At 42.0% G+C, this 26,498-nt stretch overlaps 1 protein-coding gene across 6 annotated transcripts in view; it reads right to left on the bottom strand.

Annotated features, from left to right (window-relative positions):
• SYNPO2 (synaptopodin 2) overlaps window positions 1-26,498 on the bottom strand; it is a 181,449-nt gene that overhangs the window by 6,962 nt on the left and 147,989 nt on the right. For all 6 annotated transcript variants that reach the window (XM_072810458.1, XM_072810459.1, XM_072810461.1 and 3 more), the window contains one exon: window positions 23,814-26,008. In XM_072810458.1, coding sequence (XP_072666559.1) covers window positions 23,814-26,008 — 2,195 coding nt within the window. The remainder of the gene's footprint in view (window positions 1-23,813; window positions 26,009-26,498) is intronic.

Raw genomic sequence — 26,498 nt, 5'->3', positions numbered from 1 at the left:
ATCTCTTCTCCCTGGGACCTGTTTCAGGAAGATCCTCTTCCTTCACAGAAGGCATTGTGATTGGCCTCTTCATGTTTTCTTTTCTCTCCTCCCTCAGCTTGCTAACTGGGATTTCTTGTTCCCTGGACTCAGAGTATAAGGATGGAGAAGAGACAAAGAGCTGAAGGGAATTTTTACTTGCTGTGGTAACATTGTATTCTGGCTTTTCACTCTCAAGAGCCAAGTAGGCCCAGATAAAGAAACTTTCATGGGATCTTTAAAGATTCCTGGCACAGGGGACATTTTGCTTATAGTCCTCAATTCATGCCAAGCCATCCCTATTCTAACAGGTAACTTGTGACTCGTTCTGCACCCCTGGGAAGCTGAAGCTATGGGTCCTTTTGAAGAGGCCTTGAGACCTCCAGCCCTCCTTTGCTCCTGGCCTGCTGTGGTCCATGGGGAACACACATCATTTGCCTTTGGGAGTACAGAAACAGATTTCCTGTTTTTTTTTGTCCAAACAATGTGTCAGTCCATGTCTCACCTTCCAGATCTCTTGGGAGTGTCAGTCCCCAATCCTCAATGCCCTCCTGTCCATCCTCATGCAGATATCTCATATCAGGCTCTCTAAGAAGTGACTTTTTAAAAAGAATTTTTTTTATTTTTTAGAGAGAACAAATGGGGGGAGGGGCAGAAGGAGAGGGAGAGTTAAGCAGATTCTATGCCTAGCACAGAGCCTGACGCGAGGCTCAGTCTCACAACCTTGAGATCACAGCCTGAGCCAGTATCAAGAGTTGGATGCTTAACCTACTGAGCCAGCCAGGTGCCTCTCTAAAAAGCTACTTTGAAACTCTTCTCTAACAGGAGTGGAGGTGAGGCGGTAGGACTCCCTCTAATCCACCTACTTCAAGCCCACTCCCCATGATCTATGGCTACCAGAATTCTTCCTCAAGAAATCCTCTCTCCTGGGGATCCCTGGGTTGCTCAGTGGTTTAGCGCCTGCCTTCGGCCCAGGGCGTGATCCTAGGGTCCTGGGATCAAGTCCCACATTGGGCTCCCTGCACGGAGCCTGCTTCTCTCTCTGCCTGTGTCTCTGCCTCTCTCTCTCTCTGTGTGTGTGTCTCTCATGAATAAATAAATAAAATCTTAAAAAAAGAAAGAAAGAAAGAAAGAAAGAAAGAAATCCTCTCTCCTTGTTGTACTCTGATCCCTTTTAATAATCTGGACCTGACTGAGGGGTTCCAACAGGAATGGCTCCCTGCTGTGTTCTTTGCCGAGGCTGTAGTTTCCCTCTGAAATCAGACTTTCGCATTTAATATCTCTGCTATCTGAGGGCCTCAGGGGAATTTTCACTTTAATATCCTGTCATATAACATTACCATTTTCAGTAGAACACTAGAGTCTTTTTCTTATTTTTCTTTTAAAAATGAAATATAGGCTAAAAATAAAATGAAAAAAAAAAGTTCTATTGATTAATTTCAAGAAATTGGAATCGTCTTAAGAGTTGAAACCTTACACCTCATTCAGGCCTTGCTCTCTAGAAGAGCCCCATTCTAGAGAAAGGGGTTCACTTGTTTTCAGGGCACCTTGGCCAATCCTTGGGCTTTAATGGTTGAGAACTTCCTCTTTACATCGAACCAAATGTTGCCTCTCATAACTTTTACCCCAGTGATCCTAGTAACATAAAATCATCTGCTTCCACTTCCATACAGCCTTTTCTTCACATATTCCCAACTGCTTCCACCCTCTTTGGAAATCTTCACCATGCTGTTTCTATCCTTCATTTTCAAACTAAGGAGAAATAACATCTATGGTGGTCATTTTTTTCAAGGTTTCTGCATCCTCTTCTTCCAGTTTGTTAGGTAAGGCAAATGCAGATATAGTATCTTTAACTTTGTGAGAGAGCGAGTGCACAAGCAGGCAGAGTGGCAGGCAGAAAGAGAGGGAAAAGCAGACTCTCGCTGAGCAGGGGGCCCAATAAATCCCAGGATCCCAAGATCATGATCTGAGCCAAAGGCAGACACTCAACTGACTGAGCCACCCGCGTACCCCTATCTTGATCTTCTTAAGTAGATGTATATACATAAATATAAACACCAAAAGCAAACCAACGAAAACATCATTCAAACTGACTGAGAGGTCTTGTCATCTGGCAGATGGCATAGCTAATGTTGCATGTAGAACATTCAGTCTGTGTGTATTTAGAGTATGTGTCCCTTAAGTGCTCAATACAGGAAAGTGCATGCTACTCTTTAGTCAGTCAAATACAATGCCTACAGCAAAGGCTGCAAAGATTCCCACTGAACTCACAAATCACCTGGTGTGAAATATTCCCACTAAAGGCTAAACACAGAGGAGGCATTTTCCTACCTCTACCTTTAATTATAGCAAACACTAACAGCTCATACTGTGTGCCAAAAGGTGGCCTAATTGCCTTACATAGAGTATTTCATATAATCCTCAGAACAAACCCATGAAGTAGGCCTTATTATTATCTCTATTATCAAGGACAAGGACATGGACAAGGATGAGGAGACTTAAGGAAGGTAAGTAATGATAACTAACTAACTTCCCCAAGGGTAGAAAGCTAGAAAGTGCTGGAGTGGGGAAACTAGACCCACGCAGTTTCAAACCAGAGTTCTTAGTCAAATATTATACTGTACTTGCAATGAAATAATTTTGAGAAAACGTCTCTTTAAAAAAGATTTAGGGGATCCCTGGGTGGCTTAGCAGTTTAGCGCCTGCCTTTGGCCCAGGGCCTGATCCTGGAGTCCTGGGATCGAGTCCCGCGTCGGGCTCCCTACATGGAGCCTGCTTCTGCCTCTGCCTATGTCTCTGCCTCTCTCTCTCTCTCTCTCTCTCTCTGTGTGTGTCTCTCAAGAATAAATAAAATCTTAAAAAATAAAAATAAATAAAAATTAAAAAAATTAAAAAGATTCAAATCCAAGCAAGCTAAATGAAATGAGATCTTAGAAATTTTGGAAAGAATCACTTAAATGTCAATCAAGTTTGGATTAATTACTGTAGCCATCTTACCATTTGTCACAAGAATAGGTAGCTGGCATCTAGGGAATACCTCACATTAAATGCGCTCCCTTTATATGAAGGTGAGACACACACCGGTCAGCTGAAAAGCTTGGAGGAGCTGAAGGCCTTTCTCAGTTTACCATGACCAACTTTTCATGTCAGTTCAATGCTGATTTATCCACATAAAACAGTTAATGAAGCAGCTTAGTTTAGCTTCCTTATTAAGCCGTCTGATAATCAATTTAACTGGTAGGAAACACTTGACCTTTAAAAAAGGAAGTGTTGTCTGAGGCTTACAAACAATGAAGTGAATTCTAAAGCAATGCAAATAGCTCTAGAGGCCAAAGACGTTTAATAGGACATATTTTGATGTTTGAACTATTTCTTTCTTTTTTTTTTTTAAGATTTTATTTATTTATTCATGACAGAGAGAGAGAGAAAGAGAGAGAGAGAGAGGCAGAGACACAGGCAGAGGGAGCCCTAAGCAGGCTCCATGCAGGGAGCCCGACGTGGGACTCTATCCCAGGTCTCCAGGATCATACCCCAGCTGCAGGTGGCGCTAACCCGCTAGGCCATCAGGGCTGCCCAGTTTGAACTATTTCATTCCATAAAGCTTGTAAGCTAAAAACCTTCTCTTACCTGAATTCCTACTTAACTATGCCATAGTAGAGGAAGTATCTGAAATAACTGACAAATGTTATTTCAACGCCTTCAACTTTCTCTCTTAAACACACGATCAGTAAATATTCATCACAAACATATACTTTATCATAAGCAGATTCCCAACAGAGGCAAACAGAAATAAATGACATTTCATTTGCCTTTTAAGTCATTCATAAGAATTTCTGAAAAGCAAGGAGCTGTGAAGAGACACATAGTGGAAGATAGCACCAGGGGGTTGCCAGCTTCCCATCTGCTCAGGCCAAAATCCTGAGAGTCATTGTTGATGGTACTTTGTCTCTTAAACTCTACATCTGATCTGTCAGCACTGATTTTAAAATACAACCAGTCTGCAACCATTTCTCATGCCTCTGTTGGTACCATCCTAAACTACAGCATCATAATTTTACCTGGATTATTGCTATGGTCCCCTAATTGGTTTCCCTGGTTCCACTCTTGCTTCTCTAGTCTATTATCAAATGGCAGCCAAAATTACCCTGTTAAAACTTAAGTCAGATTATGTCACTTAGTCCTCTGTTTAAAATTTTGTCATGGCTTCTCATTTCAAAAAAGGAAAATCAAAGTCCTTTCCTAAACTCCTACACCCACAGGGCCATATAAAATCTGCCCACCCCACCTCTCCTTAATCTCTGATTTCATCTCTTCCTGCTCTCTCCCTCTCACTTGGATGTAGCCACACTGGCCTCTGATGTTTTTTGAAAACACAGATACACTTATGCCTCAGGACCTTCACACTTGCTAATCATTCTGCATGGAACACAGTACTCCAGATACCAGCATGACTCCTGTTTTGTTTCCTTCAGGCCTTACTCAAATAGCATATGATCACTGTTTGTCTATTGTCTGTCTGTCTCTCTGTCTCTCTTTCTTTTTCAAAATTCCCTATCCCCTTCCCTGTTTTATTTTTCCCTTTAGGCTTATGTCTACTTACACAATAAATGTTATATTTAATTATTTTGTTTATGTACTTCTTACCACTAGAATTTAGCTCATGTAAGAGTTAAGCGTTACTGTTTCATCCTGTTTTATTTACTAAGACATACCTAGACCTAAAACAATTTACTAAATGCTTAATAAATGTTTGTTGGATGAATTAGTGATATCTATATCAGACTGCTAAAACCAGAAAACTTGGTTAGCTTCACCAAAATGTTTGGTCATGCCTCAAGATATAGCCCTTCTCACAACAGTTACATGTGGTGAGGGACTCATGCAAATAGACTCATCCCCACCACCCAATATGCACAGCAAGGCATGTTTGTCAAAACAAAGAGGATGAATCAATATTCACAAACAAGTTTTTCTAAACAGGTAGAAGATTTTAACATGCAAGTAAAATCATTTGTATTTAGGTCAGGGCAAGTGTGAGGGTTTTAAGCTGTTTTGACTCCCCAGATGAGAGAAGTCCTAGAATTTCATACATGAATCCTAAAGAGAGCCTAAAATATACTTGTAACAGTTAAAAAAAAAATAAGAAAGACCTAACAAGTAAAAGATAATAGACATTGGGATTAGTTAGAATCATGGAAGGAAAGGGTGCCTGGGTGCAGTCCATTAATAGTCTGACTCTGTGGGATCCCTGGGTGGCGCAGCGGTTTGGCGCCTGCCTTTGGCCCAGGGCGCGATCCTGGAGACCCGGGATCGAATCCCACGTCGGGCTCCCGGTGCATGGAGCCTGCTTCTCCCTCTGCCTGTGTCTCTGCCTCTCTCTCTCTCTCTCTCTCTCTCTCTCTCATTCTCTCTCTCTCTGTGACTATCATAAATAAAAAATTAAAAAAAAAAAAAAGAGTCTGACTCTGGTTTTGGCTCAGGTCTGATCTCAGGGTCCTGAGTCGGAGCACCACACTGGGCTCCACACTCAGTGTGGGATCTGCTTGGGATTCTTTCTCCCTCTTCCTCTGCCCTTCGTCACTGCTCACTCTCTCTCTCTCTCAAATAAATAAATAAAACTTAAAAAAAAAAGGCAATTACAGAAGGAAAAGCTGAAAGTTGATTTACCATTTATCATGAGACTGCTAGCAGGTATAGGAAATGACATTTTCTACCATCAATCTCTTAAGGGAACTCCCATTTTCATGTGTCTCGGATTAATTTTCCCTATAGGGAAGCAGATTAACAGGAAAGATATTTCTCCTGGGGATGTAGAATTCCTCTATCTAGAGATCTTTAAATGCAGGATAAATGCTCCTTTGGGGTGATCAACATACCATCAAGCTTGACGTCAAGAAATAGGGAATGTTTTAAGGTCATTTTGTTGTAGTCTCTTAATAAAACAGTCTCTATCTCATATTTCCTGGAGTCTGCTTTCCTAAAGTGAATCTTATATTTTCTTCACCAGTGGAGTTTTCGGAAATTCCACTGTAGCCCTTTCTTATCTACAAAATGGAGGAGAAGGTCCATTTCTTTAGATGGAAATCTGCAGCATTATGCTGCTCATCAAGAATAGTGCAGGGGATAAGGACTAACAATAAGTCATATTATTGAACAGAAAAGTAGCCAAGTAATAATACATTGCTCAGATAGTTCCATAAATGAATTAAATATACTTAGACATCGGAAAAAGAGGTACCAACTTGTGGCTATTTAAAAAGTTAGAACAAGTGCTTCTCAACTTGGCTCTGCCACTGACTATTCATCTTTATTCACTTTAGATGAACTTTTAGATTAAATTTGGGTTCTAAAACAATGCATGTTTTGAAAGTTTTGTCTGAGGGAAATTCTTTTATGAGAAAGGGTAAGGGTCACAAATGACAACGGAAGCAAGCATGATATTGGGAAGAATGGAAAGTTGGATACTTGGGTGTCACACTGACCTGGGAGCCCTGTGGTTGCCTCCTGTTATGCTTCGATCTCGCCAACCATCCTTTCCTTGGTTGTAACATGGCAATAATCTGGCTAGAGTTTCAAGATTAGGGGTATAGGAGAGATCTTGTTTAGATATCGAGTGCCGCACAGCACAACAGATGGTGGTGATTCTTGTTTTTGTGAGAAGAGACTGTGAGGTCTTAGAAGGTGTTGGAGTCCTGGCAGAACCTTTTGTTCAAGAGGCAACTGCATGGGCAGGCTGCCCACTCGGGGTAAAAATAGCCAGGAGCCTTGCTTTTGAAGTGGCATTAGCACCACAGCCTCAGATACCGCCGTGCCAGCCCCTGCGTCTCCCGGGCAGCAGAGTGGGCCACAAGCGTGCACTGACCTCACCTCTCCGCTAACTCTGGGTGGGCCAAAATACAGACTTCTTGATCTTTCACGACCCTCTGTTATAAAACAAATAAATAGATAAAGATGACCACGTTCAATCTAAGGTCATGAAGACTCATGTTGAGGAGGATTCTGTGCTTATGCTGCTGTGGACCCTTTCATCTTAGAGCAATGATAGCAAGAACTAAAATGTATAGAATTTTTACTATGTACGAATCACAGGGCCAAGTAAGGCTTTCTATTTACTCATCTAATCCTCTCAACAACCCGATAATCCCAATCTTGCAAATAAGGCAGCTGAGACATAAAAATTAGGTAATTTACCCTAGGTTGCATAGCTGGTATCCATCTGCATAGGGAGATTTAAAAAATAAAGTTATAGATAATAAAACTGTATCTAAATAATTCTTTTTTTTAAACTTTGTTATTTATTCATGAGAGACATACACAGAGAGAGAGAGAGAGGCAGAGACACAGGCAGAGGGAGAAGCAGGCTCCTTGCACGGAGCCCAATGCGGGACTTGATCTCAGGTCTCCAGGATCACACCCTAGGCTGAAGGCAGGCGCTAACCCGCTGAGCCACCCAGGCATCCCTAAGGTAATGAATCTATTAGTGAAAAGAAACTGCAAAGCAATGTTTTACCCTCTCATCTTCCTTTATCCTCAAAAAAGAAGTATACCATTCTAAAAATTAGAGTGAAAATACTCCTATTAGTATACTGTGTTCTATTTAAAAAGTTAGAATTGCCACTTTAATTTTTTGTTGAGGAAAAGTCTTTTTTTTTTTTTAAGATTTTATGTATTTATTCATAAGAGACAGAGAATGAGAGAGAGAGAGAGGCAGAGACACAGGCAGAGGGAGAAGCAGGCTCCCCCGATGTGAGACTCGATCCCGGGTCTCCAGGATCAGGCCCTGGGCTGAAGGCAGGTGCCAAACCGCTGAGCCACCCAGGGATCCCGGGGAAAAGTCTTAAATATGTTTTTATAAAGCCTAATTTTAAGGCTTGAACATAAAAGCTTTTAAACACATTTCAAAATATTTTCTGAAGAGAAGTTCTCTCTTCCCAGAAGATTTAAACAGTAAAAGTAATATGCATTCCCACCATAGAAAAAAAATGAATAATATATCAAACGTTCAAGTTTCATCGGTTCCTATAGAGAAAAAAACAACGGAATTTTCACAATAAACAAAGGCTGATGATCCTGTCTGAAATAAATGAATTGTTGATTTTGTGGAAGATTTTTCTAAAGAAAACTGTCAGTGTCTGTCATATAGTAAGCACTTAATAAAAGACAGTCATCATCATTATTAGTATAAAATTAATACGCTATAAAGCCTACTTAAAATGTGTTTAATTATCTGAATACAGCTTTAGCTGTCCACTATACCCTGGATACTTTTCCTAAAACAAATCCAGGTAACCATCCTCTCCCTCCCTTATCCACAAAAAGGAAGTCACTCACCATGAATGTGTACTTTTCCCTGGGAAAAAAAGTGGGGTTAAGAGATGATTTTTTAAATATATTTTAGAGATTATGTGCTTGCTATTTGATAGAGCTGATATCCCTTAAGCAAACTCATTTCCCAAGTAGAATGGCTTTGACTTTCTCAGAGGAAAATTTTACGTTAATAGTTTAAGAAAAATTCTTAAGAAATGTGTGCATAGCTTGTAACAACCTTGATCAGGCCCTTTACATGGTGACATTCTCCAAGTTTCTCTAGGGCATGGTTTTAAGCCATTATCCTACCACAACTCCTAATTACATTAAAAAACTGACAAACCAAAGCTGGTTAACGATAATGACAAAGACATAGCAACAACTATACAACCCGTGACAATATTATTTCACAAGGATGTGGAAAATTCAGTGTGAGAAAAATTACTTACTTGATCTTTGTAACTGTTTTTCTGTCCATTACATTTCTAAGCTTATGAAATAGATCCTTTGATTCATTTCCTGGTCCCTGGGGAAAATGTTTAACCTACTGTTCCCGGGAAATTTAAGATTTACTGCCAAATCATATTTATGTTTCCTTCATCAAAAACATGGCTCCAAAGTGATGTTTAAAATTAGGAATTAAAAAATACAACTCTTCATCCAGGAAATAACCAACAACTTATTTTCGTAAGCACAGAATAGGAAAAATTTTGCTTCGTTGCCTTACCACATCTCTCTGGTGCAAGTGGTTAAGTTTTATTTCATGATATCTTTCTTGTCTGAGGGATTTATATAGCAATTTCGTGTATGTCATTTCATTTTATAGACACAGGAATGCCATAAAGTAAGCGGGGTTTTCAAATGAATGATTGTTTTTCTGGAATAGGTAAAAGGCCACTTATTAGCTGTTATTAGAGCTTTTCCTATTGCTATAGCTTTCTTTCTTTTTTTTCTTTAAATGAGAGAGGGTAAAAAAAAAAAAAATGAGAGAGGGTGTGAGAGAGTGCTTGAGTGGAGAGAGGGGGCAGAGGGAGAAGCAGGCTTCCCGGCTGAGCAGGGAGCCCAACACGGGCCTGGATCTCAGGACCTGAGCTGAAGTCAGCCACCTAACTGTTTGAGGCACCCAGGTGCCCCTGCTGTAGCTTTCTTAATGTTCTCACAAAACTGTATTATGTAATTAGACATAATATTGAAAATACTATAGCAAATTTTGCTATGTAGGCCACACATTTATTCAAAGGACCTCATTCTTTATCATACCCCTGACTACTCTTCATTCCAAGGTTCACCTTCATATTGATTTAATGTTAGGGAGTTTTGACTATCAATTACCAAACAACTTTTTCCTCTTTCAGTATTGATTCATGCAGATACATAGGTGAATAAACAAAGCCTCATGGACTAGCTACAAACACTTCATCAGCCCTCTAAGCCACATTGGATGTATAGGCTTAGCCTGAGATAAAAAATAAATTCTTCTGGTGGTACTAAAATATCTAGGCCCTAATAAATACACATTTGAGATTGAGAGAAGGGACCCTCCAGTAATATGTATGTCTGAAGTTCTTAAGCAACTACAGCAACTAGCCATTAAAACAAACAAAAAATAAAAAAATGCTGGGGAAGGGATGGATAAAGGAATGTCTAGAGTTTATCTATTTGTAAAAAGATTCCTAAGTTACACCCATCAAAAAGTTCCTCTCAAATTTGTTTTGATTGATTTCTTAAATATTTTGAGACACTTTCTGATAGTGGTGTGCAGACTTTTCAGTTCCATCCTTGTTTTTAACCTTGCCCATCTCCGAATTGGTAAGTCTGAGATAGGACTTAAACAGGTAAGTTCCTTTTAAAGTATAATTAGGGATGCCTGGGTGGCTCAGCGGTTGAACATCTGCCTTTGACTCAGGGCATGATCCTGGGGTCCTGGCATCAGGCTCCCTGCATGGAGCCTGTTTCTCCCTCTGCCTGTGTCTCTCATGAATAAACAAATTAAATCTATATATTTAATATATATATAAAATTAGTAGAGTGATGTCCAGGTGGCTCAGTGGTTGAGTGTCTGCATTTGGCTCAGGGCATGATCCCGAAGGATCCTAACCTGCTTCTCCCTCTGCCTATGTCTCTGCCTCTCTATGTCTCTCATGAATAAATAAATAAAATCTTAAAATATATATATAGTAGATCAGCAGTCATTGACCATCTGGAATCATACATGGGTATGACCTAGGGTAGGGCTTTTGTGTATGCTTTAGCTGAGAGAAAAGTTATTTCCAAATTCTTTCATTGAGAGAGCCTGAAGGAGGTAGGGACAAAGGAGGGGGGGGCGATTGCCTACAATTTATCACTGTAGGTCAGTTATTCCCAGGTGAAATGTGACTTTGATGTTATGAGTTGCTAAATAAAGTTCAGTCTAGATCAGTACTTTTTTCTTTTTGCAAAAAATGAAGTCTACATGAGACCAGATGAATTCTGACAATGCAGTGCATCCCCAACATGATACAGTAATGATTAAACATTTATGCACCATTCATAAGACAGGGTTTTGAGTTTGACCATGGTTGGCAGCGCTAGGTAGAATGTTATAGAAAGTTAAGAAAACAAAGCAAGAGGATAACAAAACAGAGGTTGAACAGTGAAAGCAAAGAAGATAAATACTAACTGGTTCTTTTTTATAAAAGATTGCTTTCTGTATGAATGTACAGTACAATTGACATAATTTTGTACAATGGAACATGTGTATTTTAACAGCAAAGGACAGAGATCTCATGATGCAGGTGAAACGATAAGCAAAGGGTACTGGAAATTCTGCTTGCCAGCATTGCCAGCTGTTTCTCACATTACTTCAGGGTGCCTCATGGACCTCAGAGGTGGTCCCTCTGCGCTTCGCAGTGCTCCCCCTTCTCAGGAAGGATCTATGTATATTTCAAGAACAGTCAGGAGGAATTATAATTACACATTACAGACACTAGAACCGAAGCAAATCATTCTAGTCAGGGCTCGAAGAAAAAAAAATTATTCTCGACTAAGCTTGCTTTTTCTCAGAAAAATGATGTATTTAATTTTAAGATGTGTTATCTCAGAATTAAAGGGATAAGGAAAACGAATTTTGTCTTGTCAGGTATTAAACTGACCTTGCTTTTTAAAAAGTATTGAATGACGTCAAAATACTCACAAAACCTAAAAACACGCTATTTTAGAAGATATTTATATAGTAAATTATAAAATCTCAGAGGTGGAAGGGATTTGAGATCTACAATCAAGCTTCAGTGTGATTCAGGAGTTCCTTTTACAACACACACCTGATAGGCATTGTAGTGGGACAAGCACAGGTTATGTAAACAGATAAACTTGGAATCAGCTGGTGGGTCTGCTGCCTTAAGACTGGCTGTGCGCCTTTGGGCGATTTTCTTAACCTCTCTGAGCTCCAGTTTTCTTATCAATTAAAAAATTATAATTTTCCTCCAAATAAGGTTGTTTTGAGAACTAAATTAAGTATGTGTATTAAAGCTCTTAACACATTTTATATGTCCAATACAAATATGAATTCCTTCCCCATCTCTTCCCCCACAAGATTTTGAAGTTTTAAGTTAAACTGAAACTTACTTTCTTGTATTGTGTCCATTACTGTAACTCTTCTGTTTCATCAATAGACACATTTACTCTTTCCACACCATAAATTCCTCAACTATTCAGCTCTCCTACATCTTGTTGGTCTCTTCTGCTCCCACTGGTAAATATACAAACATCCATCTCATATTATGGAACTTCCAGAGGTCACCATCCTTTTTCGTTTTAGAAATAAACTGTAGTGCATCAAAGATCTGAAAACAATAGTCTTGTTGGGATCAAAGCTGCTACTCAGTGGGTCTACTAGTCCCTTTGTTCTGTACAATCTCCTAGTAGTTAAGCAGCCTCTGATTGATTTTGCATTTTGTCAATCAACCACACCATCTGATCATCAAAACGGAGAGGCTTAGCAAAAACATTGGGATCTTCCCCTGTGGTCTTTAAAGTACATGGATATATATATTGTTTTGGTTTTGAAAATTTTACAATCATATTTGTTTTATTTTTTAAAGACTAATTAGCATTCAAAGTGCTCCAAAAATCTCCTTTAGCCTAGATCCCAAAATAAAAATGTTTTCATTACTGCCAGAGAGATTTAAGTTAGTTATTAGTAAGAACATTTTTGATGGGAGATAACAGACTCTACTGCCCTACAGCCAAGGGATGTCACACAATCAATCCCTTTCCCCAGAGATAAAAAAAAATAGCCAAGGAACTTTGTACAGTCCCTTCTCTAGATGATAAAATTGTATCATTCTATTCCTAGAAATATTTACTCTCAGCCTTGATTAGAAGCAGGGAGTCAGATAAAATCTCATCTGAAAGCCCTCTTTATTCTTCTATTTAAAAAAATAAAAAGCATGTTTAGAGCAAATTATTCGCAAGTTTTCCAAGGGCTGGCTGCAAAGCGCACCTGCCCAGCGGGAAGAGGGTTTGCTGCCACCTGCTGGACCTTTGAGATGAAGCCCGCAGGATCCTCGCTTCAATACCTCCTCGCTTGAGACAAAGCACCGACAGTTGAAAGCAGGCGCAGTTTACAAGTCTGGCCGTGTCTGACTGGATACACTGGAAAACTTTACAGGTTTTAAAGAATAAGGTTGACCTAAGTGCTTTGTGTGTTAGAAAAGTGTTTTTCAAAGTGTGGTTCACAACCATTAGCTTCAGAAAACCTGGAGTGTATGTTACAAGAACAAATTTCTGGGCCCCACCCAGACCTACTAAATCAGAATTTCCACAGTGGGGTTGGGGTGAGGAGAGGTGGGGGGTGGAGAGAGAAGGTGGGGAGGTCTTAATTTCTGTCTGGGAGCAAAAGTTGGAAAACTGTGTGTTAGAACACTCTGAAGGCAATGATTGGCTAAAACTAAAGTGCTGTATATAAAATAAATCTTATTAGTTGGTAAACTGAAGTGTAAAATTAAAATAAAAAATTCTAAGTGATGTGTTTTGCTTTGTTTTTTATTTCAATGATAGTGCCCACTCTGAGCTGTAACATTTCACTAGGTGTCTCATAATGTAGAATTCAAAATCCAGTTAGCTTATTTGCCTTTTATGAAGAATTATAATTGGCACCATCTGATAAACATTAACAAGGTGCCCAGTGGGCCAGACTATCAATATACTCTTGAGTGTGATATAAGGAAAAACAAAACCTAATTATGGAAGGATTGGCATGACACTTAGCATTTTATTTATATTAATCCAGCCTATTCTTTGGTGATCTTTGGCTCTAGAGGATGGTTTTGTGAATATTTCTTTACCCATCTGGGATATGTTAGGAGAAAACAGAAGTAAGGGGTATGTAATTCAAGAAAGTCATTTTTTACTTTACAAGAAAAAAAATGTAATTAAATGGCATAAAAGGAAAACAGAACTAAATCAATTTAAATGGGTATGAAACAAAAGTGATTTGGGATTCAGATAAAATTTTCAGCATCCCAGCTTGTTTTGATTTCTTCCCCCCTTCAAGCTTAGTTCTGACTTCCACTTCTGACTCAGATTCTAGAGGCACACCAGAAAACCCACGAATATTCCCTGGGTTTGAAAGGCAGCTGGAATTCTAGGTTCCTCCCTCCAGCTGTCACTCAACTTCTGAGAATTGTTTTTCATCACTTGCTCTGTGAACTGGGAGTTTGCTCTGTTCAGAGAAAGGGTTCACTCTGTTTTTGGAAACTGCTCATGCTTCTCAGGCAAGGGGATCAATTACTCTAAAAAGGCCAGGTTGCTGACCCTTTGTCCTGGGACAGTGTTGGGGAGGAGGGATAAGAACAGCTGTCTGCAGCGCCTTCCAAGGTCAGCCAGGTTATGTCAGAGCCCCAAATGTTGCAGGCCTGAATTGGGGTGGCCTCGGGAATCGGCTGGCCAGCTGTTCCACTTTCCGTAAGACAGGCCTACTTAAGCTTCAACGATCCTACCAGAACCTTTCTCAGGAGACCAGAGACCCAAATTTGAGAATATATATTTACAAGCATCCTCCCCCTTAAGAATTCTCTTTATATTGCTAAGTGCACCACACTGGCTTTTTATCCAACATGGATACTTTGAATAGAATGAAGTCCCTTATAGTGGAGTCTCAAAGCTGATGTTACAGTTTCTTTAAAAAAAAAAAAAAAAATTGTCCCATCTTGTTGAATCCTGGTCTCATTTTATATACCATTTTAACAATGCTAGGACAATAGATGAAGACAAAGAAGAAAAAAAATTTCCAACAGGCTGAATAGAGAGGAACACCGACATATAAAAGCTCAGTAAGAAGAAAATAGAAGAGAAAAATGACTTTTCAGGATAAGCCTCTTGAGAAAAGATTGCTTTTGTCAATGGGAGATTTATACAGACACTGCTTCTGCTTTTTTAATTTTAGTTGTGTTAGATCCCTAAAACTGGGATTCACATTAACACAAAAAACAAAAACCAAAAGAACCACTCTAATGGTTGTGTGTGTGTGTGCGTGTTTTCCTCCTTGGAAGATTTTGAAATAGTAGCTGTTGTTTGTTAAGTGGCCTTTGCACTAACACGAGTAGCTAACACATGTTGAATGCTTTCACTGTGCCAGGTGCCGGTCTATACGCCTAACACTATGGATTCATTTAATCTGCACAACCTATGATATGCACCCATTATTGTCTTCATGTCAGAGGGAGGGGCACTGAGGCTCAAAAAGGCAGAAGCATCTGCCTAGAATCTCCCAAGGAGTCAGAGGCGGGCCCGAGATGCAGCTGTAGGCAACTGGTCCTGTATCCACACTTACCCACTTCAAAATGTGCCTTTGTACGCCTGGGGCCGTCGTGCCTTGTCTCACCCAATCATAGGTGAATTTCATTTAAGAAATGGTTACCTTTTGCAACGCCTAAATCAAACCACGACTTTTTAAATTTAAAAACTAGGCAGGGGGGGATCCCTGGGTGGCTCAGCGGTTTAGCGCCTGCCTTTGGCCCAGGGCGCGATCCTGGAGTCCCGGGATCGAGTCCCACGTCGGGCTCCCGGCATGGAGCCTGCTTCTCCCTCTGCCTCTCTCTCTCTCTCCCTCTCTATGTCTATCATAAATGAATAAATAAATCTTAAAAAAAGTGGGGGGCATCTTTTTCTGCATTATTGTTTTTAAATTTTGAGAAATTTCTCATTACTATTCTTTTTTTTCCTCTTAATTTACCTGTAAATTAGCACAGCTCTAGCAATAATATGTGATCCTAGTTGGCTCGAAGGGGGTGCTTGAGGAGTTTGGTCTAGTGCAAATCTGTTCAATGGTAACTAGCAAAATGTTGGGCTCCCCCCTTCCGTGTATTGAGTTATAAGCAAATAGGCTGACAGAAATACAACTACAGCTTTTCTTCTCCCCTTGTACCTGCTTAAAAGTGTCTATCATTTGGGGCTATCAAACTCTTAAGATTTTTAAATATTTCTTACTTTGATTTAGAAGACTTAAAGTAACTTTTGAGTTATTTCTGAGACAGGTAAAGCTTATCCCTCTGATGGACACTTCCTTTCATCTGTGATCTTTGTCTTGTGATCAAGAGGGCTAATATAGCCTTGTGATCAGTGAATCGCTCTGGTGCTTGACTGTCAGAACTTGAGCTTTATCCCCCCCTCCTTAGACAAGTTCCTTAACTTTTCCTCACCTCAGTTTCTCATCTATAAAATGGGTTGATCATAATATCTACTTTATAGTCATTTTGTGATGACTAAAAGAGTCAACATTTGTTAAGTATCTAGAGTGGCATCTAGCACATAGTAAGCCCTCATAATTATCACATTAGTGGCTCTATGATTTTTAAAATTAAGGCAGCGAAGCCCTGCAAATATAATGAGGGGGTTTTTGCAATTAACTTAGAAGTTCACATCTTCTCTCCTTGAAATTAGTGATGGGAATGTTCGAACCCATGTTTAGAATCCATCACACTAGTTCCTTGGGAGATGTTTTCAAAATAACAATGAGACATAGCTGAAGAAAAAAAACTGGAAAAAACAAAGGTGTAGAAAATGTCTTTGCTGGGAAGACTTTGCGGAAATAACTGTTGAGAAATCCTCCACTGAGGACACTGTGGCAGGAAAGTTTTGCTGCCCCATGCATGTCCAGGAGAGACATGCCAAGAGGACTTCATGGAATTCTAAGATTCCAGTGACAACTATTTTTTATTTTTATTTTTTTATATATTTTTTAATTTTTTTAAATTTTATTTATGATAGGCACACAGTGAGAGAGAGAGAGGCAGAGACACAGGCAGAGGGAGAAGCAGGCTCCATGCACCGGGAGCCCAATGTGGGATTCGATCCCGGGTCTCCAGGATCGCGCCCTGGGCCAAAGGCAGGCGCCAAACCGCTGTGCCACCCAGGGATCCCCGACAACTATTTTTTAGATTCTTGTTTGAAACACAGAAAGCTTGTGACTCTCTCATCATTATTCTATTTAAAATTTTTCTTGTTGAAATGTCTCAAGCTATTATTGGTTTAGTAGCAAGCCAAGCTGGGTGCTGTTTCACTATTTAATAAGAACGTTCCCTGAATTACATTTAGTCAGAATGGCACAAAGCCTAGGGTGACACTTCCTTTTATGTAGAGACTTTAATTTTGCTTTATTTTAAGTTACATTCCTCCCTAGTCTCAGCCCACAGATATCACCCATTCATCCTGAAATAAGAAAATAAGAGAATCTGGGTAACTAGTACAAAAACACTGTCAAATCCACCTTTTTTTACTTATCAAACAGATGCTTCTTTCTCAGAGACTGTTTTTCACTTCCAACATACTAACAAAGCATGTTAAGCATCTGATTTTATGACCAATCTTATGAAAGTAAGGGGGTCCTTTTTTTTTTTTTAAGATTTTATTTATTCATGAGAGACAAGGAGACAGAGAGAGAGAGGCAGAGACACAGGCAGAGGGAGAAGCAGGCTCCATGCAGGGAGCCGGACGTGGGACTCGATCCCGGCTCCAGGATCACACCCCGGGCTGAAGGCGGCACTTAACCACTAAGCCACAGGGGCTGCCCAAGGGGGTCCTTTCTAATGTCATTCAGCATGGTCAAAGTCACCTACAAAGCCTATACAGAGTAGGCTCTTGCTAAATAGTTTGGGGAACACACAATTAACAGGTCTCGGGAGTGGTATTCTGGTGCCACATGAGACTGTGGAAACCATGTGGTACTGAAGAGAGGGTCCAGGCTTGGATGTCAGACAAATGTCCAGTTCTAAACCTAGTCAACTACTTATAAGCTTACTGATTGCCCAACAAGTTGTTTAGCCTCTCTTGAGCCTCAGACACCTCAGCTGTAAATTGGGAATAATATCTTCCTTTCAGCATCATTCTGAGAAGTAAATGAAATGATAGTATAATTGGTTAGGAGTCCAAGTCCACGTTGAATCCACAGTCCACTAATTAACACTGTGTGATCTTGGGCAAGTTTTTTTCGCTCTTTGTGCCTCTGAATCCAAACTATCATCTATAAATTGGGGGTAATGATAGTAGCTATTTCCTAAGGACTACCGATTAAAGAGATAATCAGTGGTGATCACCAGTGGGAATGGAGGGGGTGTGGTTGAAATGGGTGAAGGTAGTCAAAAGGTACAAACTTCCAGTTTTAAGAGTCTTGAGAATATGATGGTCAGCATGGTGACTATAGTTAATAATGATATACTGTATATTTGAAAGTTTCTAGGAGTGGATCTTAAAAATTCTCATCACAAGAAAAAAATGTGTAACTGTGCAGTGATAGATGTGAACTACGCTTATCGTGGTTATCATTTCACAATAAATACAAGTATCAAATCCTTATGTTGTACACCTGAAACTAACATAATGTTATGTGTCGATTACCTCTCAATAAAAGAAAAAAAGATACTCTATGAGAGATACTTGGCATAAATCAGGGCCCAAAATTTGTGCTCAGTTAATATTAGCTATTGTTATAACTTACGGAAGGATTTTAACACAGTTCTTGGCACACGGTAGAAATGTGATACATGAACCCCCCGCCCACCTCCTGTCTTTTCCCCGGGTCTCACAAGGTTGTTTGAAAAGCTGCCACAGCTTCCATCCCATCCATGTAATCCTATTTGGGGCTGTAATACTTGACTCAGGGCCTTTGGGTGGTCTTAAAAACAGATTAATCCACCAAGGAAAGATACCAAAGATTCCCTGACTTCTAAAATGTCTTCTGAAGAACAAAACACTCTGCTGTTTGATATTTCCTCCCAAGAAGAAAAACTTTCTCCGTTTATTCCTTGATTGTACCCTTCTTTTCAACTTAGAGCTAGTGGGAGTCCCTCATTTTTTGTTTTGTTTTGTTGTTCCATAAACAGACTATTAACAGTTATCAAGTTGCTCAAGAAGTAGAGGCTGTGAAAGCAGGATTCCTCTGTGGCACATATAAATGTTATTAGTATTTTGAGTATTATTATCATTATCAGGTAGAGGAAGAAAGGTAGGCTGGAAAGTAGGTCCTTAGGACTATTTTTATTAGGGACCCTGAATGTATATTTCACGAGTCATAAAGCATACATAATTTAGATAAACATGTCAAGAATGAGGTAAATAGGTAAAATAAATTCTATGTATCAATAACAAAAAATTGTTTAGACTATAGGACCCTGTATAAACCTAGCTTCCTTTATACTTGAGATACACTTAATTAGCTATCAAACTTGGTATAAAATCAGGAATCTGAGAAATGTCTGACAGGATTTGAAGTTTTCAAATTAAATTTTTTCTTCATCCAATTGTCTCTGAGTAGTGAGCTCTGTGATTTCCAAGTGCCAAATGGTAATTTAGTGTACAAACACACATACCATAGAAATCCATTAACTTTTTAAAAATCTAAGAAACTGACCGTACCTGATAATGTTAAGGAAAGAATAGGTCTAGTTTGGGGGCTCTTCCAGAAGACTAATTTTTATTGGCCTGTTGCTCTATCCTATGGGATAGACTACAATTTTCGTACTTTTTTTTTTCTTCTTAAACCATAGAGGGAGAAACGGAGACTGGCCTCTTTCGTGATTTTGTCTGGTGTCTGGGTCCTGTGGGAATTTGCTAGTTTGCTTTATGGCCTTTGGCCAACCCTGGTGGGAAGTCTAGAGAAGAATTCAATTCTGCTTTTTCCCAGAATACTTGTTGACGAACTTGGTAGCACTGAAGTGTTACATGAATCTTTGTGTCCCCCAGAGTCCAGTGATAAGGGGACATGAGACCAGTGAGGGTCAGTGTGCCTGGGAATATAATGTTGGTTCTTAGAATTTATATATTTTTCTCATGAGCTTTAGGCAATCTTTAAAACAAACTCAACAACACTGATTTTAGGAGGGAAGGAGCGTGCTGCCCCCTGCTTCCCTCTGGAAGCATTTTAAGCATTTAGCTTTTCAGAAAACAATCACTTCTTTTTGATAACTATGACTTCAAATACCCTTCCTGCCAGGCCGGTTGTGACTCATAAAACAGCAGCGGATTTCAGGAACTCACCCTTAGAATACGGGTGCTTGCAGCTTCTCAACTTTATAACTGGATGAAAGGATACATGGCGAGGGCTTTTGTCTGAAAGGTTAATTCCACACTCGGACGCTACTAGCCATGTCTTCCTCGGCTCTTAAGAGGCTTGCCTGTGACAGTGCCACGGAGTTCCAGGGTTTGATATGCCTGTCAGCAGCAAAACGACCTTCAAAGTTCTTTAACCTAGGACCTGTAAATAGGACAATGGTCCCATGTTTGCCAGTCCACACCCTTTAAATGTAGATCATTTGTTTTTGACACCTCAGATGTGACTTTTGCTGCCAGGCTAGAATTTAGGCTGTGTGATGATATGCAGCTGCCCTATGAAGAAACCCATTTCTTGAAAGAATTAAAGTCCATTTCCATCTAGAATTAAAGAACCCCAGCTTTCTTGAAAGAACTCTTTGAAACTCGGATTGGGGTTCCTGTAGTTAAATGAGTTGCTTCTGGTGCAGATTAAGTGAGATACATGTTATCATTAACAATCGTGCTACATATATTTTGAAGTACAAACATTTACATGCTCCCGAATGACAACCCAAATGTGTCTTATAAAAACACATTCCTAAAAGCTTATGCTTTGTACTGCCAAGGAATAGTCAAAATGCAGAAGCAGTGTGATTCTTCCTCTCTCTCTAAACAGAATGTGTTTCTTATTGAAATACTAGAAATAAAATCGTAAACGTTTTAAGACTCAAGTGGCAATGCTCAGATTCCCAATCTTGCCAGTTCTGTGAGTCAATCTACTCTCCTACAAGACTGAGAGGAATATGCTGTATATAGATTTACATATGCCTCCCTTTCTAGGATATCTAGTGTTGTGCGTACTCATTACAGCACAACGGTCCAGGAAGAGAGGTTTGAGACACTGTGAAGGGGAAATTCATGGGAGAAAATTGCATGAGATCCCCCAGCAAGTCAGTGATGACTGTGACTATTTTATTTTATAGTCCAGTGCCCATGAACCGTGCAGTGGATTCCTTGGGATAAGGTCCATAAGGCACCAAACAGAACATAGGCACTCAGTAAATGGTCATTGCTATGGTGTTGATGACGAAAACCTGACTTCACAGGTGCTCTGCCTAGAAATTAAGCTCACAAAGGACAGAGGAAATGGCAAGGTGCTAAAAACTAAACAAAATCTGCCTCCTCCTACCCCACAACCAACCAAACATCTGCTACCACAACAAAGCCAAACACACCCAGATTGCAAAGGGTGCCCAGTGGGCAGGAAGCTGAGCTCATGGGTTCTAAGGCTCGCACCTCCCACACTGACATCATTCCCGTAACTCCAACCTGAAACATGGTACATATAGCTTATTCTGCATGCAAGTTCCCAGGAGGCTCTCTGGTTGAGGAGAAGAGGCAAAGGGAATCCCTCTTACTCCAGGGGGCCAGCTCAGTTCTTTTTCCTCCCACTCCCCTATCCTCATAAGTGGTCACACTCTGTCACAGATAATAGTTTGGGAGGATTCCCACCCCTCCTCCATAACGTAGAACCGTATAATTCAAGATGAGACCTATGCTTCCAGTTCCCAGTCAAAGTTGTGGAAACTTTGATTGCATGCCTAGCATGTTTCTTAGAAGCTTTTTGGGAACCCTATGACACTCCCAGTTATGCTAGTGGGGTGTTTAGTCATCAACTCCAAATAGTGGCTCTGCTAAGATTGCCACCTGTCCTACAGGAAATGGACTGAAAACACTTCTCATTCCTACATACCACAAACCAGTGGACAACTGGGAATACTTGTGGGTCATTACCATCCCAGGCTACATCTGAACTGGTGATCTCAAATTAACTGTTTTGTGTTCCATTATCTTTCCTCTACTTCATACTATTCTTTAAATGCTATGTCAAGAATGCAAAGTTATAAAAATGATCTCCTTTCCTGCTTCACCTTAAGAAGCCTTTTTTGGTTGTCCTATTAGAAAAGAATGCGCAATGCACAGCATTTAACGGACTTCCTTTGCAAGGGAACAAGTAATACAAACAATGGTGTTAAATAATGGATAGATTGCTTTTTCCTTCACCCTGTATTAATCTTCCTAATTGATTTCCCAAAAAAGGCAAATGGAAGACTGAGCTACATCCTGTGGTTATAACCTCTAGGTAAACTGCCACCAGAGGCAGTGGAAGATTTTCCATTAAAAAAAAAAAAAAAAAGGCAGAAGAACCACCCCATTGTCCTGTAGCTGACTTAATTATTTTTGTGTGTTCTGTCTTGGAGTTTTACAACGTAGAGCTTGAATTTTTACTATATACAGAGAAATGAATACTCTCACAAGAGGAAACTCAGATATTTCGGGGGCAATAGAAGAGAAATCCAGAGTATTGGCTTAGGTCAGAGTAGCCCATACAGAGAAGATTATTTTTAAACATATGTACATTAAACAGATAAAGAAGAAAGTGATATTTTAATAGGATAATGAAAAATATAGCAGGTTGACAGTGACAGCAGTAAAAGAACAGGAATACAGACATTTTCAGAGGATAAAAATGGTACCATGTACCCTCAGAGCAGGCAAGTTTTTGTAAGAGGTCTCTAAACATATCTCCTATATTGAGTAGGTGGTTTTCCTTGGAGCTGTCAAAAATGCTCTGTGGTTCTCTACGTTAATTCGTGTTGAATATTTTCCGTGGTTGGTCAGACTTGGACTTAAAATAGATTTGAGAAAGGTCTTCAGGTTTACTGTCAGTAACATTATTAACTTCATAGCCAGCTGGATGACGGCATGGTGTGTGACCAATCCAAATTTAAAAGGTAACCTTGCCTGAATCTTCCTGGTCCATCAAACATAAATTACAAAGTGAAGATGCGAGAATAGATTTGCAAGGAACAGTGGGAGAAGCAGTAGTCAGAAAGCAAAACAAACACAAGGAAAAAAAAAATCTGTGAGGTCACTCGGAAATGATGCTAAGAATTGTGTGTTCTCACCCTACGGCCTCCACACACATGGGGTTCCTCGTGCTTCACAATCAGCCCCTGTAGCCAGCAACCAACCCTTCATGCCTCGACCGCGTGCTTTCCCAAGGGAACAGAACAGTCATGTGTACCTTTATCTGCAGCCTGCTCACCCTTCTTTGTGTTATTCCTTTATCCCCCCTCTACCACTTGTCTCAGCTGAGGAACAGAAGCTTACACTTTCATGGGCAACTGGAGATACACTCCCTTAGTTTCTTAAGTAACTGGGAAGAGAAGATGGAAATCGTTCTCTATCATTATCCTTCTTGCCCTCTCTCATTTACTTGAGAGAAGTCTTCCGAAATGAGTTAATACATAGGAAATATCTGGCAAAGAACCTGACACATAATAAGTGCTCAGTAATTACTGACACCCTCTTCCTTACCCTTCTTACTAAACTATGAACATTTCAACAATCCTCAGAGTACCTTGTCTGCAATATCAAACAGGTGGCTGAGGTTGACAGACCAGAGCTGATCCCTGTCCTCAATAAAGTTCTTATCCCTTAACACTAGGAATAGAGATAAAGCACTACCTAAAAAGGAAATCTCAGTCAATACAGGTTATATTTTCACTACATTTGAACCTTTTCGCCAGAGGAACACAGCTATTACGCTGCATCAAGGCTGTGTGCAATGTTTGATAACACTGATCACTGTCTTTCTCGTGACTAAAGCATAAATCCTAAGTATCCTGCTTACTTAACATAGTGGCACATGTCTATTTTGGGGTGCTCCCATATTTCTTAAGTGTGCAAAGAAGATAAATATGTTTTAAGTCAATCTGAGTTCTATAGATGTTTGACTCGTTAAAAATACTACGCTCCTTGGACCCAGATTGGGAAGTGACATTTGAAATTAAGTGAATTGAGGACTTTGCTAGGCATTCTCGGGGACTCAAGTAACACTGCAAACAATCTGTTTCAAGCAAAGCAGACTCTCAGCTTCGGCTACAAGATTACTCTTCCGCAATAGATGGTTTCCACACCTGAACTGGGACACCACTTTTCTTGGCTGAGAACTTCGGCCTCGGTGCCACAAAATACGATGTAGAGGCTGACTCTTGCTTTGGAGAGGTGGGAATGCCCACGGGCACTGGGGATGCCCTGACTGGTGAGGCGGCCTCTGCAAAGTAGGAAGGCTGGGAGCTATAGGCTGGTACCGAGTACACAGAGGAGGCCTGCGCGGTAGTGGGCGAGCCAGCATTCACGGGCCGGGGAGGGAGCGCTTGCTTCGTGGCTGGCACCGAACCGACCCTGGCGGATGACTTTTGCAGGAGGCCGTCCTTTGCATCTGGGGGTTGGAAAGTGAACAAGGATGCGTTGAGCTGATACGGCTGGTGTTTCATGACGTCCAGAGCATTGAGGGGTTTCTTGCCCTTCTTCTTGCTTGTCTTGGAGGCCTGTGGGGCTGATGGCTGAGACTTGAGGGCCGCCAGAGGATAGGAGGGGGAGTGGATAGGATTGTAGGCCACGGGAGGAGGCGCTCGGACGTTGGAGGAGTACTTCCAACCGGCCGGCAAGGACGGGGTGGGAGACTGGGCCCGAGCGGCGTGGGCCTGCACCGTGTCTGAATCCACCACGTACTTCTCCATCCTGGACTGCCTTTTAGCGAAGAGCTGGGCTCCTTTCCCGCTCATTGCTGGAAGCTCACGGGCCGCTCCCGCCGCAGCGTGCGCAGCGTTCACTGTGGGCGCGGGGGCCGGGGCCGGGGCCGGGGCCTTAGGTGTGCAGCCGGGCGCGGCCACTGCGGCGTGCGGCCCCCTGAAGGGACCAGCCGGGGTGAGCGCGCTCGCGGGCCGGCCGGGGGCCGACGAAGGCTGGGCTATTTTGATGGAGGAGACGACGGTGCCCTGGGCGGGGCCGGACGCGGACGCGGACGCGGGGAAGGCAGGAGGGAGGGTCGGGGCCACTCCTGGGGACCAGACTGGAGACGCCGGAGTTACCGGCTGGGCGGAGGGCGAGGACCTGACGGCAGGCTTGGGAGCCACGGGCGGTGGGGTCTTTTGCTTGGCGGAGGAGCCCTGCAGGAAATTGCAAGCCTCTGCCCCTAAACTGAGGTAGTCTTCCTCGGGCCCCGAATCGCCCCCAGCCCCAGTTCCCTTCTTGCCCTCCGAATTCTGAAGAAGTGACAAGAGTTCGGGGTTGGGGCTCACCTTGGGCTCTTTGAAGGTGAACATGGGTTTCGTCGTGCTTCGCCTTTTGGCCTCCTGCAGGATCCCGGTCCTTTTGGCCGGCACGGCGATCCTCTCGTCCCGGGACGCGATGCGCTCCGAGCAGTCGTAGAAGGCCGCCTGGGGCCACGCGGCGGGCTGGGGCCACGGGGGCGGCTGGGGCGCGCAGAAGCCTTCGGGCGGCGGCGTGACTGCGGAGTAGGGCGGCGGCGCAGGGAGGTCGGCCGGCGGGCTGCCCGCGCTCCGCGGCGGGGACAGGGGCGTTGCAGGCTGGCTCCCCGGCCCCGGGAAGGGCTGCGCCGTTCTGTTCCGCGGGCCCGTCCTCTGGGCCTCCGCTGCCTCGGGCCCCGGCCTGAAGCCGTTCTGCTGGGGCAGCTGGCCCAGGCCGCGGCTCACCTCGACGTAGCTCCTGCTCACCGAGCTCTGCGTTCCTGCAGACTCTGCCTCCTTCCTCTGGTAAGAAGCCGCGGCCCCCAGGCCGTGGGTCTGCGCAGCACCCGGCTCCCTGCCCGGCATCGCCCCCACCCTCTCCTCCTCCTTCTGGGCCGCGATCTGATCCATTCGCTCCCTCCTCTTGGCAAACATGAGGGCGCCCTTGCCCGTGGTGTCCGGCAGCATCTCCATCGCGTCCCCTCTGTTCTGCTTCTTTTCGATGTCCACCAGCCCCGAATCCCAGTCAAAGCTCACAACCTGCGCTCCGTCGTCGACGTCGGACGGTAACTCTTCCTCCACCTCCGATTCACTCGTGCCCAGAAGTGCTGTGTCGCAAGGCTCCTCTTTGTCACCCTCCTCCTCCTCCTCCTCCTCCTCCTCGTGGGCCTGGCGCTCAAGCTCACCGGTGCCGTAGCTGACCAGGGTGTACTTCTTGGCCCGCCTGCGGCGCTTCTTAAACATCAACACCCCCTTGGAGTTGGGGTTGGGGGCGTCCGTCAGAAGGAGGGCAATGCTTTTGCATTTAGACTTTGCTTCTTTCACCTGCTTTTCTGATAGGCTTTCACTCCTCCTGAGCCCTAGGGAAAGCACAAAAATTACACTGAGTTGATGAATTCCGAGAAGACCTCCTAGCAACCCAGAAATCAACCTTCCCGGAGGAAAGTGAATATGGAAAACAACACGCTTACACGTGGCCACTGAATTTTAAAGCAATCTATCTCCTTTCTCTTTCTTATTTCTTTTAAAATGTATACTTCCGTGATGATAGACAGGGACATATATAACTCTACCCAATGGTCTGTTTCGCTTGCTATACATCTTACCTATCGTGATTAGGATGTAGGTAGCATATGGATCTTTATATTTTAACAGTAAACACTGGCTACTAAATGTCAGTCGATAGGATGTAATCAAAACTAAAAAGGAAACAATTTAAGGACATAGTATTTTCTGAAAAACTACTTAAGAAATACCTTGTACTTCCATATCTAAAAAATAAAATGGCAATATAAAACTGTTTCCAAGCATTTTTAAACAGTGGAGGTGGGGGGGCAGGGGAGCAAGAAA

The sequence above is a fragment of the Canis lupus genome, chromosome 33 (genome assembly GCF_048164855.1).
Source record: "Canis lupus baileyi chromosome 33, mCanLup2.hap1, whole genome shotgun sequence".
In the NCBI taxonomy this organism is placed as follows: domain Eukaryota; kingdom Metazoa; phylum Chordata; class Mammalia; order Carnivora; family Canidae; genus Canis; species Canis lupus.
Note: the sequence above shows the minus strand (reverse complement) of the source record. Positions and strands in the feature narration are given on the sequence as shown.